The sequence below is a fragment of the Toxorhynchites rutilus genome, chromosome 3 (assembly GCF_029784135.1).
Source record: "Toxorhynchites rutilus septentrionalis strain SRP chromosome 3, ASM2978413v1, whole genome shotgun sequence".
NCBI classification, from domain to species: domain Eukaryota; kingdom Metazoa; phylum Arthropoda; class Insecta; order Diptera; family Culicidae; genus Toxorhynchites; species Toxorhynchites rutilus.
The window spans coordinates 29,259,821-29,275,386 of NC_073746.1; the positions used below are offsets into that span (position 1 = coordinate 29,259,821).

At 39.6% G+C, this 15,566-nt stretch overlaps 1 protein-coding gene across 4 annotated transcripts in view; it reads left to right on the plus strand.

The window, feature by feature from the left end:
- LOC129775505 (potassium voltage-gated channel protein Shaw-like) overlaps positions 1–15,566 on the plus strand; it is a 410,947-nt gene that overhangs the window by 344,185 nt on the left and 51,196 nt on the right. For 2 of the 4 annotated variants that reach the window (XM_055780317.1, XM_055780318.1), the window contains 3 exons: positions 6,250–6,468; positions 6,523–7,126; positions 11,753–11,902. In XM_055780317.1, coding sequence (XP_055636292.1) covers positions 6,250–6,468; positions 6,523–7,126; positions 11,753–11,902 — 973 coding nt within the window. Of the gene's footprint in view, positions 1–6,249; positions 6,469–6,522; positions 7,127–11,752; positions 11,903–12,224; positions 12,975–15,566 lie in introns of all 4 variants that reach the window. The other 2 variants (XR_008742971.1, XM_055780319.1) reach the window with 2 other exon arrangements.

Here is a 15,566-nt window from a genome sequence, read left to right on the forward strand (position 1 = left end):
AGTGTAACATGGATAGAAAACATTCAATTAAACTCTTTCACATGAATATATTTTGAAAATTCCCAGAGGAACTAGCAGATTATTTTCCAGAAATGATTAGATCTTTCCGGAACTTTCCCGATGCTGAATGGCATCCTAACGGAAAGAGTTCTGCGCGTGTATGTGTCGATCCTTCGCCGTCCACCTCCTCCAGCACGTTAGGCAACGATGTTGTCTTGTCGATGTCCTCACGAAAAATGAATGTGTCTCACCACCAGAATATCGCTTAAGTATGCTTTTTGTATGTGATTGAATCGAGAGAAGGTGTGGTTTACGATGGCAATTTGGAAGGCAAACTAGAGGGGAATGAACTCTCTGAGCTCGGAACTTTCGGCGACTGAGCAATAATCGATTGCGGGCGCATACAATATTGGATACGGAAATATCCTACTGATGGAGAAGAATAATCTTCTGAAGCTATCCTGTTTTTTTTTTTTATTTAAATCGTTTATTTTTACAGGCTCAGTTACATAGGTTTAAAGGAGCCGAACTCCTTACTGTATTGTTACTAGTATATATATGAGCTATCCTGTTAATTGCGATTGATTGAAAAACCACAAAACCAAATGTATTTGGTCACAGTGTTACATGGATAGAAAACATTCAATTAAACTCTTTCACATGAATATATTTTGAAAATTCCCAAAGGAACTGGCAGATTATTTTCAGTAACGATTAGATATTTCCACATTTTCCTCGATACTGGAAGCCCACCAGTGGTTAATGCCAACTCGATAACCACCTGTTAATAGCACTTGATTGAAACATATTTGGTCACAGTGTAACATGGATAGAAAACATTCAATTAAACTCTTTCACATGAATATATTTTGAAAATTCCCAGAGGAACTGGCAGATTATTTTCCAGCAATGATTAGATCTTTCCGGAACTTTCCCGATGCTGAATGGCATCCTAACGGAAAGAGTTCTGCGCGTGTATGTGTCGATCCTTCGCCGTCCACCTCCTCCAGCACGTTAGGCAACGATGTTGTCTTGTCGATGTCCTCACGAAAAATGAATGTGTCTCACCACCAGAATATCGCTTAAGTATGCTTTTTGTGTGTGATTGAATCGAGAGAAGGTGTGGTTTACGATGGCAATTTGGAAGGCAAACTAGAGGGGAATGAACTCTCTGAGCTTGGAACTTTCGGCGACTGAGCAATAATCGATTGCGGGCGCATAAAATATTGGATACGGAAATATCCTACTGATGGGGAAGAATAATCTTCTGAAGCTATCCTGTTAATTGCGATTGATTGAAAAACCACAAAACCAAATGTATTTGGTCACAGTGTTACATGGATAGAAAACATTCAATTAAACTCTTTCACATGAATATATTTTGAAAATTCCCAAAGGAACTGGCAGATTATTTTCAGTAACGATTAGATATTTCCACATTTTCCTCGATACTGGAAGCCCACCAGTGGTTAATGCCAACTCGATAACCACCTGTTAATAGCACTTGATTGAAACATATTTGGTCACAGTGTAACATGGATAGAAAACATTCAATTAAACTCTTTCACATGAATATATTTTGAAAATTCCCAGAGGAACTGGCAGATTATTTTCCAGCAATGATTAGATCTTTCCGGAACTTTCCCGATGCTGAATGGCATCCTAACGGAAAGAGTTCTGCGCGTGTATGTGTCGATCCTTCGCCGTCCACCTCCTCCAGCACGTTAGGCAACGATGTTGTCTTGTCGATGTCCTCACGAAAAATGAATGTGTCTCACCACCAGAATATCGCTTAAGTATGCTTTTTGTGTGTGATTGAATCGAGAGAAGGTGTGGTTTACGATGGCAATTTGGAAGGCAAACTAGAGGGGAATGAACTCTCTGAGCTCGGAACTTTCGGCGACTGAGCAATAATCGATTGCGGGCGCATACAATATTGGATACGGAAATATCCTACTGATGGGGAAGAATAATCTTCTGAAGCTATCCTGTTAATTGCGATTGATTGAAAAACCACAAAACCAAATGTATATGGTCACAGTGTTACATGGATAGAAAACATTCAATTAAACTCTTTCACATGAATATATTTTGAAAATTCCCAAAGGAACTGGCAGATTATTTTCAGTAACGATTAGTTATTTCCACATTTTCCTCGATACTGGAAGCCCACCAGTGGTTAATGCCAACTCGATAACCACCTGTTAATAGCACTTGATTGAAACATATTTGGTCACAGTGTAACATGGATAGAAAACATTCAATTATACTCTTTCACATGAATATATTTTGAAAATTCCCAAAGGAACTGGCAGATTATATTCAGTAACGATTAGATATTTCCACATTTTCCTCGATACTGGAAGCCCACCAGTGGTTAATGCCAACTCGATAACCACCTGTTAATAGCACTTGATTGAAACATATTTGGTCACAGTGTAACATGGATAGAAAACATTCAATTAAACTCTTTCACATGAATATATTTTGAAAATTCCCAGAGGAACTGGCAGATTATTTTCCAGCAATGATTAGATCTTTCCGGAACTTTCCCGATGCTGAATGGCATCCTAACGGAAAGAGTTCTGCGTGTGTATGTGTCGATCCTTTGCCGTCCACCTCCTCCAGCACGTTAGGCAACGATGTTGTCTTGTCGATGTCCTCACGAAAAATGAATGTGTCTCACCACCAGAATATCGCTTAAGTATGCTTTTTGTGTGTGATTGAATCGAGAGAAGGTGTGGTTTACGATGGCAATTTGGAAGGCAAACTAGAGGGGAATGAACTCTCTGAGCTTGGAACTTTCGGCGACTGAGCAATAATCGATTGCGGGCGCATAAAATATTGGATACGGAAATATCCTACTGATGGGGAAGAATAATCTTCTGAAGCTATCCTGTTAATTGCGATTGATTGAAAAACCACAAAACCAAATGTATTTGGTCACAGTGTTACATGGATAGAAAACATTCAATTAAACTCTTTCACATGAATATATTTTGAAAATTCCCAAAGGAACTGGCAGATTATTTTCAGTAACGATTAGATATTTCCACATTTTCCTCGATACTGGAAGCCCACCAGTGGTTAATGCCAACTCGATAACCACCTGTTAATAGCACTTGATTGAAACATATTTGGTCACAGTGTTACATGGATAGAAAACATTCAATTAAACTCTTTCACATGAATATATTTTGAAAATTCCCAAAGGAACTGGCAGATTATTTTCAGTAATGATTAGATATTTCCACATTTTCCTCGATACTGGAAGCCCACCAGTGGTTAATGCCAACTCGATAACCACCTGTTAATAGCCGCGCGTGTATGTGTGTGTAGCGATGTCTTCCCAGGGAACCGTTTGTGGCATCACTCTCCTCCTGATAGATTCCCTTCTGGCCTAGGGTGCACAAACAGGCTCTTGGTGACACCGTTCATCCGCGCTTTCATGATAAATAAAGAGCTTCACCGCAACAGCGACAACATGCTCCAATCGCTGTTCAATTAGAACTGAGTGGATTTCCGAGCGCCGCTCGCTTATATACCGATTGGTGATTTCAATAGCCTGTTTTGAAAGCAATTTTAAGACTATTGAAACAAGTTTTTGGATCAAAAAGTAACAAGTATATAACGCGTAGACATTTTATCTTTCGAATGAAGTGTTCATCATACCATTTCGTTCAGTTGTTTAGGAGCTATTAACGCTCAAAATCTCGGTCTCCGGCGTAACGCTTTCGTTTTCGAAACTTTGATTTTACACCCCGGTATAGAAATGAAAGACGTAGTCCTACGTCAAAACAGGAAGTGGGTTATATCTATGGTATAACCGCAAGGGTGACGTAGGACTATCGTTGATTTAGAGATCATTTGTATGAAGTTGAATCTGAATTCATTCTGAATGAATGAATATTTGGAGAACTTCGAAAACGAGAGCGTTACGTTGGAGGCACAAGGTTTTATGCATCCAATATTGGATACGGAAATATCCTACTGATGGGGAAGAATAATCTTCAGAAGCTATCCTGTTGATTGCGATTGATTGAAAAATCACAAAACCTAATGTATTTGGTCACAGTGTTACATGGATAGAAAACATTCGAATAAACTCTTTCATATGAATGTAATTTTAAATTCCCAGAGGAACTGGCAGATTATTTTCAGTAACGATTAGATATTTCCACATTTTCCTCGATACTGGAAGCCCACCAGTGGTTAATGCTAACTCGATAACCATCTGTTAATAGCACTTGATTGAAACATATTTGGTCACAGTGTTACATGGATAGAAAACATTCAAATAAACTCTTTCACATGAATGTATTTTTAAATTCCTAGAGGAACTGGCAGATTATTTTCCGGATCTTTCTCGATCCAAACGGAAAGAATTCCGTGCGTGTATGTGTGTGTGTGTAGCGGCTGCTTCGAGATCTTCCCGGGGAACCGTTTGTAGCATCACTCTCCTCCTGATGGATTCCCTTCTGGCCTAAGGTGCACAAACAGGCTCTTGGTGACACCGTTTATCCGCGCTTTCATGATAAATGAAGAGCTTCACCACAACAGCGACAACATGCTCCAATCGCTGTTCAATTAGAACTGAGTGGATTTCCGAGCGGCGCTCGCTTATATACCGATTGGTGATTTCAATAGCCTGTTTTGAAAGCAATTTTAAGACTATTGAAACAAGTTTTTGGATCAGAAAGTAACAAGTATAGAACGCGTAGACATTTTATCTTTCGAATGAAGTGTTTATCATACCATTTCGTTCAGTTGTTTAGGAGCTATTAACACTCAAAATCTCGGTCTCCGGCGTAACGCTTTCGTTTTCGAAACTTTGATTTTACACCCCGGTATAGAAATGAAAGACGTAGTTCTACGTCAAAATAACAACTCAATATATTTATTGAGCTGCTGTAGTTTTGAGCTACGCTTGTTCATGACCATGTAGAGTCTTGATGCTACATTCAGTCACATGCCAGAATTCGAATACGTTTAATCCAAAAAACAAGGAGTTAATGTTTGCCTTAATATTAAAGAATAATTTCTATTAGTGCGAAAAAAGATGTCGGTCGAACACCAGTGCAATGTCAAACACAGAAAACGTGGTCCTCTCGTAGCACAATAAATTCAGAGATATAAATAAACTTCCTCAGCCCTCGAACAAAGAACCAATCAATCTCCCAATTTGAGCGAATTCTGAAATCCCGCCAGGATACGCCAGCAAGAAACCCACCAGATCCCAGCGACAGACACGGGCGCCATTGTTGCCTGCCTACCCGTAATGTGTTTTTGTTTCAATTCGGCCGAAATTGGAATTCGCCCCGTTCCGGGTGCGGAGACGCTACCGAACCATGGGCTTTCAGTCAATCAGCCAATTTTCCATCCATCGATTACAGCGCGTCGGCCTGACAGAACCCAACGCGATGGCCCCCATCTGTCAGCCCAAACGAAGAATTATTTTTCCTCGCCCTGTTCAATTGCCTCTATCGTCAGTAAGCGAAGGCAGCAGCGGGCGGCGAAAGTTTGCCCCAGGAATCATTCCCGATCCATCCAATATACAAATCTGCCAATCAAAGCGCTTCCTTCGGGCGTCAGAAATAGTTTGCCGCTCGGAGGATATATATTCCTGTGTGTACCTAGAAGGTGGTATGTCATGCGAGGTAACAGGACGAGATAGGGTATTATGAAACTGGTTATTTTGGAGGTGATTTATCGGATCGTTTGCACGAGATAAAGCCTCTCTCTTTTACGCCAGAAATGGGCCAAAGTTTTGCGCTTCGGTCGTGGATCCCTGCGTGGGGGCGTCAGGATAGGGCCCAACTACGCAGACAGCGAGACAGAGAGTATCGCAGTGTGAAAAGGGAATGTTTTATGATATGTAAATTAGATGGGGGATTTTCAGTCGTCCGATTGAGTGGTGAAGGAAAGTAAATTTCGTACGCTTTGGCAGTAGTATTGAGGTGAAATTTGCTGAAACATTAACTTGCTTTTGCCTGGGAAGCGACAAATCCGATTCACGCCATTCATTCGATTGGGTCGCATTATTCGGAAGTAGTTGGCTAAGCTGATTTGAGGGAACAAACTCTTTGGTGGCTGCCTGATGATACTGAAATCGAAAATGTTAATTACTTTCAGTGAGGATCCTTGACTACACGGGGCTTAGTGTTCAAGTTATTTATTCAGTTGGGAAAATTAGCATACAAATTCAGGGTAATTTATCATAATTCTTCTTTTCTTTTTCTCCTCCTGCAGATAATCGGCATCATATCAGTTTTCTTCATCTGTGTATCGATCATATCATTCTGTCTGAAGACACACCCGGACATGCGAGTGCCATACATCCGGAACATCACAGTTAAGACGGCCAGTCAGAACACATCCTGGGTGTTGGACAAGACGCAAACTAATGCTCACGTTGCGTTCTTCTACATCGAGTGTGTGTGCAATGCTTGGTTCACTATCGAAATAATGGTAATTCGATTGCAGAAATTGTGTTCACTTGATATAAATTCTTGCTTCCTCTAGATACGGTTCATCTCGTCACCGAGCAAACTTAGATTCATCACGTCATCTGTAAATATCATCGACTACATCGCCACGCTGAGTTTCTTCATCGATTTGATACTGCAGCGTTTCGCGTCCCATCTGGAGAATGCCGACATCTTGGAGTTCTTCTCGATCATCCGCATCATGAGATTGTTCAAGCTGACGCGCCACTCGTCCGGGCTGAAGATCCTCATCCAAACGTTCCGAGCCTCGGCCAAAGAGTTGACGCTGCTGGTGTTTTTCTTAGTTTTAGGTATCGTGATATTCGCCAGCCTGGTGTATTACGCCGAGCGGATACAAATCAATCCGCACAACGATTTCAACAGCATACCGCTGGGGTTGTGGTGGGCCCTGGTAACAATGACCACCGTCGGGTACGGTGATATGACGCCAAAAACTTACATCGGGATGTTCGTGGGAGCGCTGTGTGCTCTGGCCGGTGTGCTGACGATTGCCCTGCCGGTGCCCGTCATCGTGAGCAACTTCACGATGTACTACTCGCACACACAGGCCCGTGCCAAGCTGCCCAAGCGAAGACGTCGAGTCTGTCCGGTGGAGCTATCGAGGCCGCCACGTTTGCCAGGTAAGTTGATGAAAACTAACAGTTGATTAGAATCTGGACGCTCTGTTCGTTTTTCTATAATGCTCCTAGGATTGAATGTAGAGCTTTACTTTATTTTATTTTTTTCATATATTTCTAAAACAAAAAAAAAATATGGATGACTAAGCTTAAAAAAGGAACAATAATAACATATTTAGACATTTTTAGTGGCCCTGGAAAAGGCCGACGGTTTGCGTTGTTTTGCCGCAACTCTCTCGCAGCCTTTGAAAATCCAATTAGAGAGTTTCCAAATTAATCCTCTACCTTGACAAACATCCTTGACTACTCGTTGGCTACAGCGATTCTGGAACAGACAATGACACTATAATAATATGTGTTGCGGCAGCCCATTACAAACTAAATTATTCCATATATTGTAAACCCTATTCCCAATTTAAAATCACATTGTGGTACTAGATTACACTGCGAGGGAAATATTTCAAAAGTGAAATATTACAACAGAAGCTACTCTCACTACACATTTACTCTCCCGATATAAATTGCCGAATGATCAAAAAAATTTATAAACCTCAAGGGAGATAATTTATTGTAACCGGTACCAATTCAGCATCCAGTTTTAATAATGATCATCTTCGGAACACGACGTGTTTGAGTAGAGTCAACCCTTTTTTTATTTTATACGTTGGCGTCCATCCAGAAGGATCCACTTGGATTAAATCCATCTAGTTTAATTACAACCAACCATCTAGGACACGTTTCAGTTTTCTGTCCACTCCAAGGATACTTTCCGCGGCTAAGATCCGGAACAATATGCGAATGACACTATAATAATACAAGGGCACGCCATGATGTCCATAAAATCTATCAAACAATTCCGAATGTCAATAAACAAAATAAACAAAATAAAGTTGAATAAAATCATACCACTTGTGAGCAGGGCCTTACAATTTCACTTCAATTGGCACATCGTCGCTCGATAATGTGTCTATCGTTTCTAATGTTGCCACATTTTGCCACTAAAAATATAGCTATTCTCTCTACAGTAAGAAAAATATCTCGTTTCTTTCGTACATATTTCTTTCGTTTCACGTTGATTCCTTTTATTCTGCAAACAAATTCCTTTTATTCTGCAAATGTCAAACCATCAAAAAAAAATCTCGTACCCAAAAACCCTCACATGCTAAGATTGGCTCCATATGTTTTATACGAGGGTCGTTCAAAAAATTAGTTTCAGTGCCTCAAAAATCGCGAAAAAATTAAGTTAGGACAAAAAACAAGGTGATTTTCGTAATCTACGTTTTTTTTCTATTTTTCTACATAATCGCCGTAACGTTCGAGGCATTTTTCATAGCATGACACAAGTTTTTCTATTCCGAGCGCGAAGTGCGTACTTTTTGGAAGTACGATGTAACTGCGTCACGAATTTCTTCAGTGCTATCCAATCGTTGACCGCCGAACGCCTCGAACGTTACGGCGATTAAGTAGGAAAATAGAATAATACGTACGTATAAAACGTAGATTAAGAAAATCACTTTGCTTTTTGGCCTAACTTCATTTTTCCGCGATTTCTGAAACTGAAACTTATTTTTCAAACGACCCTCGTATAAACATTAACATATAGGAGTTACGCTTTGGGCCTTCCTAGTATAAAATATACAACAAAAGTGTGCATATGAAATTATATGATTGAATGCCTGCTTAAAAAAAAGCCTCCGTTTCCCCAAAAATCGGTGCAAACCTTTCGAATCAAGCAAATGAAATCAAATTTGGCATGTGAAGGTTTTAGGGTGCAATAAATGTTTCCATGGTGGTTAGATACTCCTACCCTCTCTCTTAGATGCGGCTGCCATACAAATGAAACACAAATTTGTGCATAACTCGAGAATTAATCAAGAAAATGAAACTAAATTTGGCATGTGGAGGTTTTAGGGTGCAATAAATGTTTTCACGGTGGTTAGACACTCCACCCCTCTCTCTAAGGGGGAGCTGCAATACAAAAGAAATACAAATTTCTGCATAATTCGAAAACTAATCAAGCAAATGGAGCCAAGTTTGTCATGCGGATGTTTTAGGGGACACGAAACGTTTCCATGGTGAATAGACAGTCCTCCCCTTTCTCTGAGAGGGGGCTACCATACAAATGAAACACAAATTTCTGCATTACTCGAGAATTAATCAAACAAATTGAACCAAATTTTGCATGTGGAGTTTTTAGCTTGCAATAAATGATTCTATGGTGGCTAGATACTCCTCCCCCCTCTCTAAGGGGGAGCTGCCATACAAAATTAAACGGGGTCGATTAGAAGATCAATCAATGAACAGTTCTGCGATTGGACCCATGAATGCTCATAGTAAGAAAACGTGAATGTTTAAAGGTATTGATAACAAAAAACAAATTTTGGGCGGAACGAAGTTTGCCGGGTCAACTAGTGTAGAATATCTATACGAACAACCAAAGCTGCAACGAAAAAACAAATCAATAGAAAATATCTTCAGTAGTGTTTTGGCCTAAGAAGGGTTTCTCGATTCTGAACATCATCACCAAAACATTTCCGGTGAATAAACGTTTCAAAACAAATACGCCATAAAACAAACCAAGAAAACAAAGAAGAATAAAAATAGAAAAAGAAATAAAACAAGAGGGAAAAAGGAGTAGAAGAGGAAGATGAAGAAGAAGAACATTAGGAAGAAGAAGTAGAACAGGTAGGAGAATAAGTCAAAAGGATGTTAAAAGAGTTTTAAAATTGTGAGGGAATAAAATAAAAACTCTTCAGAATCCAATGGCGATCGAATCCGCAACACCAGCTCCAATAACAACACCAAATGTTCTTTTCTAAGCTACCAAAATTTTCATAAAAAGTGCACAAATTCACGTTTTCAAACAAATTCAAATATTTTTTGAACAAGTTTATGTGCGTCACTTGTCATAACGAAAAACATTTTACTCTATTTTTCGTTATGACAAATTTGGAATAAGCCGAGAAACAGTCAATGGAATTGTGGTAAAGCATAATACTACTGGATCAGTAGCTGATGCGTCCAGGAAAAGCGAAAGGAGGGGTCGTCCTCGGGAGCCGAGGGCACGAGCAGATGGATTAATCGTTTGGGAAATAAAAAAACAAATCTCAGAAAGTCTTCTCGCTGCCCATTTCTGACAGAATCATTTGGCGTAGACTAGCTGAACTTGGGTACAACAGCAAATTCACGAAATGACATCCGTTCGCCAGAAAAATAAATAATAAAGGGTGAGTCATAAGTAACAGAACTAAATGGGAACTGATTTGGTAAAAAAAAGTTTTTTTTTTAAATTCAATTCTTCATTGTATTTTCGCAAGTTCATACAATATGAGTTTGACGTGTAAAATAATAAGACATAAATCTTCCTCGAGATCCCTAGAACCCTCGCCGTCATGGTCTGGACCACTTTTTGGTACATCTGATGATACGGGATTTTGTTGAGCTTCCCAACCATTTTCGAACACCGACTGTGACAATATGGCCAAGTACGACTCGATTGGCCGCGCCTGGGGAACGTTTATTCCGATGAACGTTCCAAACGGCATGTTATGGGCGGTCAACCGACTGCCCAACTGCCGGACCAAAACATAATATCTTCATCCTTATGGTGTTTTTTTTACAAAAGCAACTATTTTCGACAAACAGTTCTTCGCGTTTAAGACGCGTTCTCGAAAAAAAATCTGTTCCGCGACCTTCGTCACAAATGAACGAAAACAAACTTAGCACGAACAACGGCCACAAAGAGGAGAACAAAACCACACAAAGCTGTTTGTCTCCGTCTACCACGTGTGGCGGAAAATGTGGCATGAATTTAGTCCCACTACTTATGACTTACCCGTTATCTTCCTGGACAACAGTTTTATATTGCTACGGTTATCCCCGGAGATATCTCCAGCAAATAGGAGTTATTTTAAAGACATTATAAATTGTTTTTTTTTTCTTTTTGCTCGGATGTTTGTATGTGTAAAACCCGATATACTAGGAGTACTCGGGAAATTAACGATTCATTTACTAATTTTTCTTGCGTTTGTGTCACTATCGATTAAAATATTGCTCATCACAAACGAAACAGGTATTCTTTCATTATATCTAAGATAATTCTGTTGTTGAGCACTCAACTGCTATTTTCTATATATTTGTTTGAAATCCAAATGAAATGTATAACTAGAAGATCCCAAATCTAGCTCTCGTGGATACTAAAATGGTGTGTGTTTCATGTTCATATATAACGATATTAGAGTCATTCAAAGAACACAGAGAAATTTCGATGTTTGCCGAATGTATAAAATGAGTTGACAGATCTACAAATAATAAATTGTAAAATAATTAGAAAACAGTACAATTATCAGAACAACTTTAATTTTACGATAAAATTTGTTAAATAACCTTATAGTGAGCATTTTTTTTTGCTTTTCAAGAAAAATTCAACCAAAAAGCATTATTTTTAGGGACATAGCTTTATAGTTTAAGGTCTCCATAACAGAGAAAATCAATCATTTCCATTTCATCAAAATCATTCCGAAATAGAGCCGTATTCTCGCGTCCAGATTTTAACCGAATCGAGCTTTGAATATCCCTCCCGATAAAAAAAAATGGTGATGACGTTTCAATTTTTCCTATCAATTCAAGCAGGTCAAGCCGGGCCGGGAGCATGTATGAACACCGGTTCCGGAAAACTTCCGTCTTCCAACGCGCCCAGCACCGGAAGCATGGATCAAGCAATCAGGCGCATGAACGCCAATCGCACCATCTCCAAAGACGTGATTCTGCCAAAGATGGGTAAGTTTACTTGGAAATGTGGTTATTCATTTTTTTGTTGTTGGTTTTGTTTCGTTCGTTTCTGCTTCCATCTTGTCCCTTTCAATCGAATCCCATTTTTTATCCCCACGGTAAGTATGTGTATGTGTACGTCTGAATGTCTTGTTGAATTTCTTATCACTAACTAGAACCATTCAACCTTTTTGTGCTTACTCGTCTTTTCGATCCGTTTTCATTTCTCGATTTTTTGTCTACTGTTTCTTTCTCGGCTTAACTCCACGCCCACAACCCTTCTCGGCAAACAAAACATAAACATAAAACTGAACGGCTTCCCAACCCGCAGCATGATGGGGCGACAAACTTTAAGTATCTACACTCGTATACATACATTTCTTTGTGAGCGTGAGCAAATGCTTTTTTATTGTTGATGCTGCTCTGTACCGCTGTTCCTCCACACCACCCCTTCCGCTATATTATCGTTTATGATCTGCTCAGCCACCGCCGGTCCCATCCTCCGGTCGATGCGGGATGTGTAAGGATACCGCGTGCAAGGACGAAAATAATCCAGATCTCAATCATCGTACCAACGCAGCGAAGGTATCGCACTGTGTGTGTGGAAAATCCTTTCGGAGAATACTAATGGAGCCTGAACGGCACGAACTGATAACAACTCTGCCGCCATCCATCGCGGGTTCAATCGGAGGTGGAAATTCGATCAACTCTCGCGCCACGACAACAATCGAAGCCCGTGTACAAAGTATAGCCCCTCTTTCTATTTCGCAAGTTCATGAATTTATTGAAAACACATTCTCACAATCAAATTCGGCAGAAAGGTGTCTGCGCGTCTTGTCGAAAAAATAAATAAATAACAGAAATGCTGCCGGAACTGATAGCGCGAATTGTGAACGAGCGAAAGTCACAGTCACGTATCGACTCAATGCTCGCAAGAGCCGAGCCGTGCCACGTTATTCATCTTGACAGGTGTACCAGGTACCTGTATAGATTGCGCGTAAAGGTCACGACGCTGTCTGTAAGTGAGCCCGAAATCCAATATACAATCCCGAGCAGCCAATCGACCGAACATCGAGTGCAGGTAAATAGGTAACATTTTCTGCCGTATTTGTTTTTAGTAGCCATCATATCTTTTCCACCTGAGTTTGTTGGATGTTTATTCGAATTACTGTTCGATTTTGGCGACTGTTGTATCTCCCCCGCAGCTGTTTTTAGACGTTGATCCTTTCTTTTAGCCTATCTAAATGATGTGTTTGAAGCAACATAAATAATTGAATTGTTCCCTTAAGAGTTTCAATTAGGGGAACCGCGGGTAATACGGACAGCGGGGATAAAATGGACAGGTGTTTGATTTATATAGCTATATTTTGAATTTCAGATATCATGTTATCTACATGTTATTCTATAATATTTAAGCCACCCTATGGCAATGAATACTGATCAAAAGTGGAAAAGGGAAACAAAAACCGAAAATCATACATGATTCCGTGTGTGGATGAAATTTTAGCTGCTGCGATATTAAGCATTTGAGTGGTTTAATATCAAAATTCAATTCGCTAATAGTTATATTTCGGTTTGTGAGTTAACAGAGAAGCGATATTAGGTATATACGGAAAAGTAACGGAAAAATTTAAATTGTTGAAATAATTGTACTGGTGGGGTAAAACGGACGGTTGCCAGTGGAATGGACTGTGAAAAGTCTGTTTAATCTATTCCTTAGGAATGCCCTGCGTCTATAAATGGAAATGAAATCGTCAAATGTGGACTGTTTAGAAGCTGACTGGAACCAAAAGCAAATTAGTTGAGAGTCTATCCGTTTATACTGCTGAGAAGCACGATATCACTTCTAGGTGGATTAATTTGATTTTTCCATCATTTAACGGACATTCGAGATGAGTTCAGACCTTGGTTGAATAAAATTATACCTCTTGCGATCGATAAACCTCTACGCTTCATGTATTACAAACCTGCCCATATTACCCGCTTCGAAAAAAATTTTAAGAGGTTGTATCTAGGACACGACCGCATATTTTCGACGTAGAACTACGAAATTATATTATGGAATTCATTTGTTTACCACTTCGAATATTATTTTAGAATGCATCGTAATTTTTGTAATAGATTATGCTCTTCGTTACAAATAAATTTGATGAACGTCCTTTTACGTTTGATATGATGCCTAGGACCACCAAAATATTTGAACGAATAAATTGTCAAATGATCATTTCACATTTCCCTCTTAAATTATTGCACATCTCATGTTTACTTAGTTCTCGAACCGCTGAAGTTCATTCACCTCTAGTATCTGAAATGACGATTTTTTATTGCATATCAAACAAATCTTAGAGAATTTTCGATTCGAATGGTATGCAAATCATGAGAATTCGTTCACAGTGAAAATAGTTATTAACGTTAACTTTATTGCATAAAAACGTGACCTGTTTTCTGATTTGGGACCCTTCCTGAAAGACGTAGTTCTACGTCAAAAGATGTTGTACTTTTCGGACTGTTTTAATTTCAGTAAAAATCATTGAAAAACGCTTCTTTGTAAAATATTTGGCCAATTAAGTATAAAAACAGTATATTGAATTGCAAGAAACTGCATCAAAGTTTTGGGAAACATGAGTCTCCAAAGATATAATTGAAGTTTTTCTTAACATGTTCGTTTTACCCCCATCTCCCCTAATAATGGTGGGTGGAAAATGATAGCGCTGTAACCTATCGGTATGTAATGATTCATTTTCATAAGTATCAATCGTTTCATAACCCTCATCAACTAATTGATGCCCATCGGTGATTGTCAAAAACGGTATTGTCAATATAATAATCCAACTTTAAATTCCGAAAGTAAATTGAAATAAAACACACTTAGAATTCGAGTTTCGATGAAACTTTTATTTCAAATTAAAGTTTGGTTTATGCCATTATTTGTGAAATGCAACATCATTCAAATGTCCACCTAGGGCTTCCTCGCACACCTTGATCCGGAACAGGTAATTTTCGATGACTTTTCGGCACATATGGGGCGGTATCTCGGTCATAACTTCACGAATGTTGTCTTTCAAATGTTCAAGAGTTTGCGGAGAGTTGGCATAGACTCGGTCTTTCGCATAACCCCATAAAAAAAAGTCTAGCGGGTTCAAATCGCATGATCTGGACGGCCAATTGGCATCACCAAACTGCGAAATTATGCGTCCCTCAAATTTCGTTCGCAATATGACCATGTTCGGTCGTGTTGTGTGGCACGTGGCGCCGTCCTGCTGAAACCACATGTCATCCGTATCCATATCTTCAATTTGTGGCAAAAAAAATCGGTTAACATGCGGCCATAGCGCTCACCATTCACAGTTACCGTCTCGCCGTCCTCATTTTCAAAGAAATACGGCCCGATGACTCCACCAGACCATAATACGCACCAAACAGTGACTTTTGGCGGATGCAATGGCCTCTCAACAATCACGTGTGGATTTTTTGAGTCCCATATACGGAAATTTTGGGTGTTCACATAGCCACCGAGCTCGAAATGTGCCTCATCGCTGAAGAAAATTTGATGCGAAAATTCAGCATTTTGCTGCTGTTGTTCGTTCACCCTATCGACGTATGCCCGACGCATTCCATGGTCACCACGCTCTAATTTTTGTACCAGTTGGACTTTATATGGATTTAGATGCAA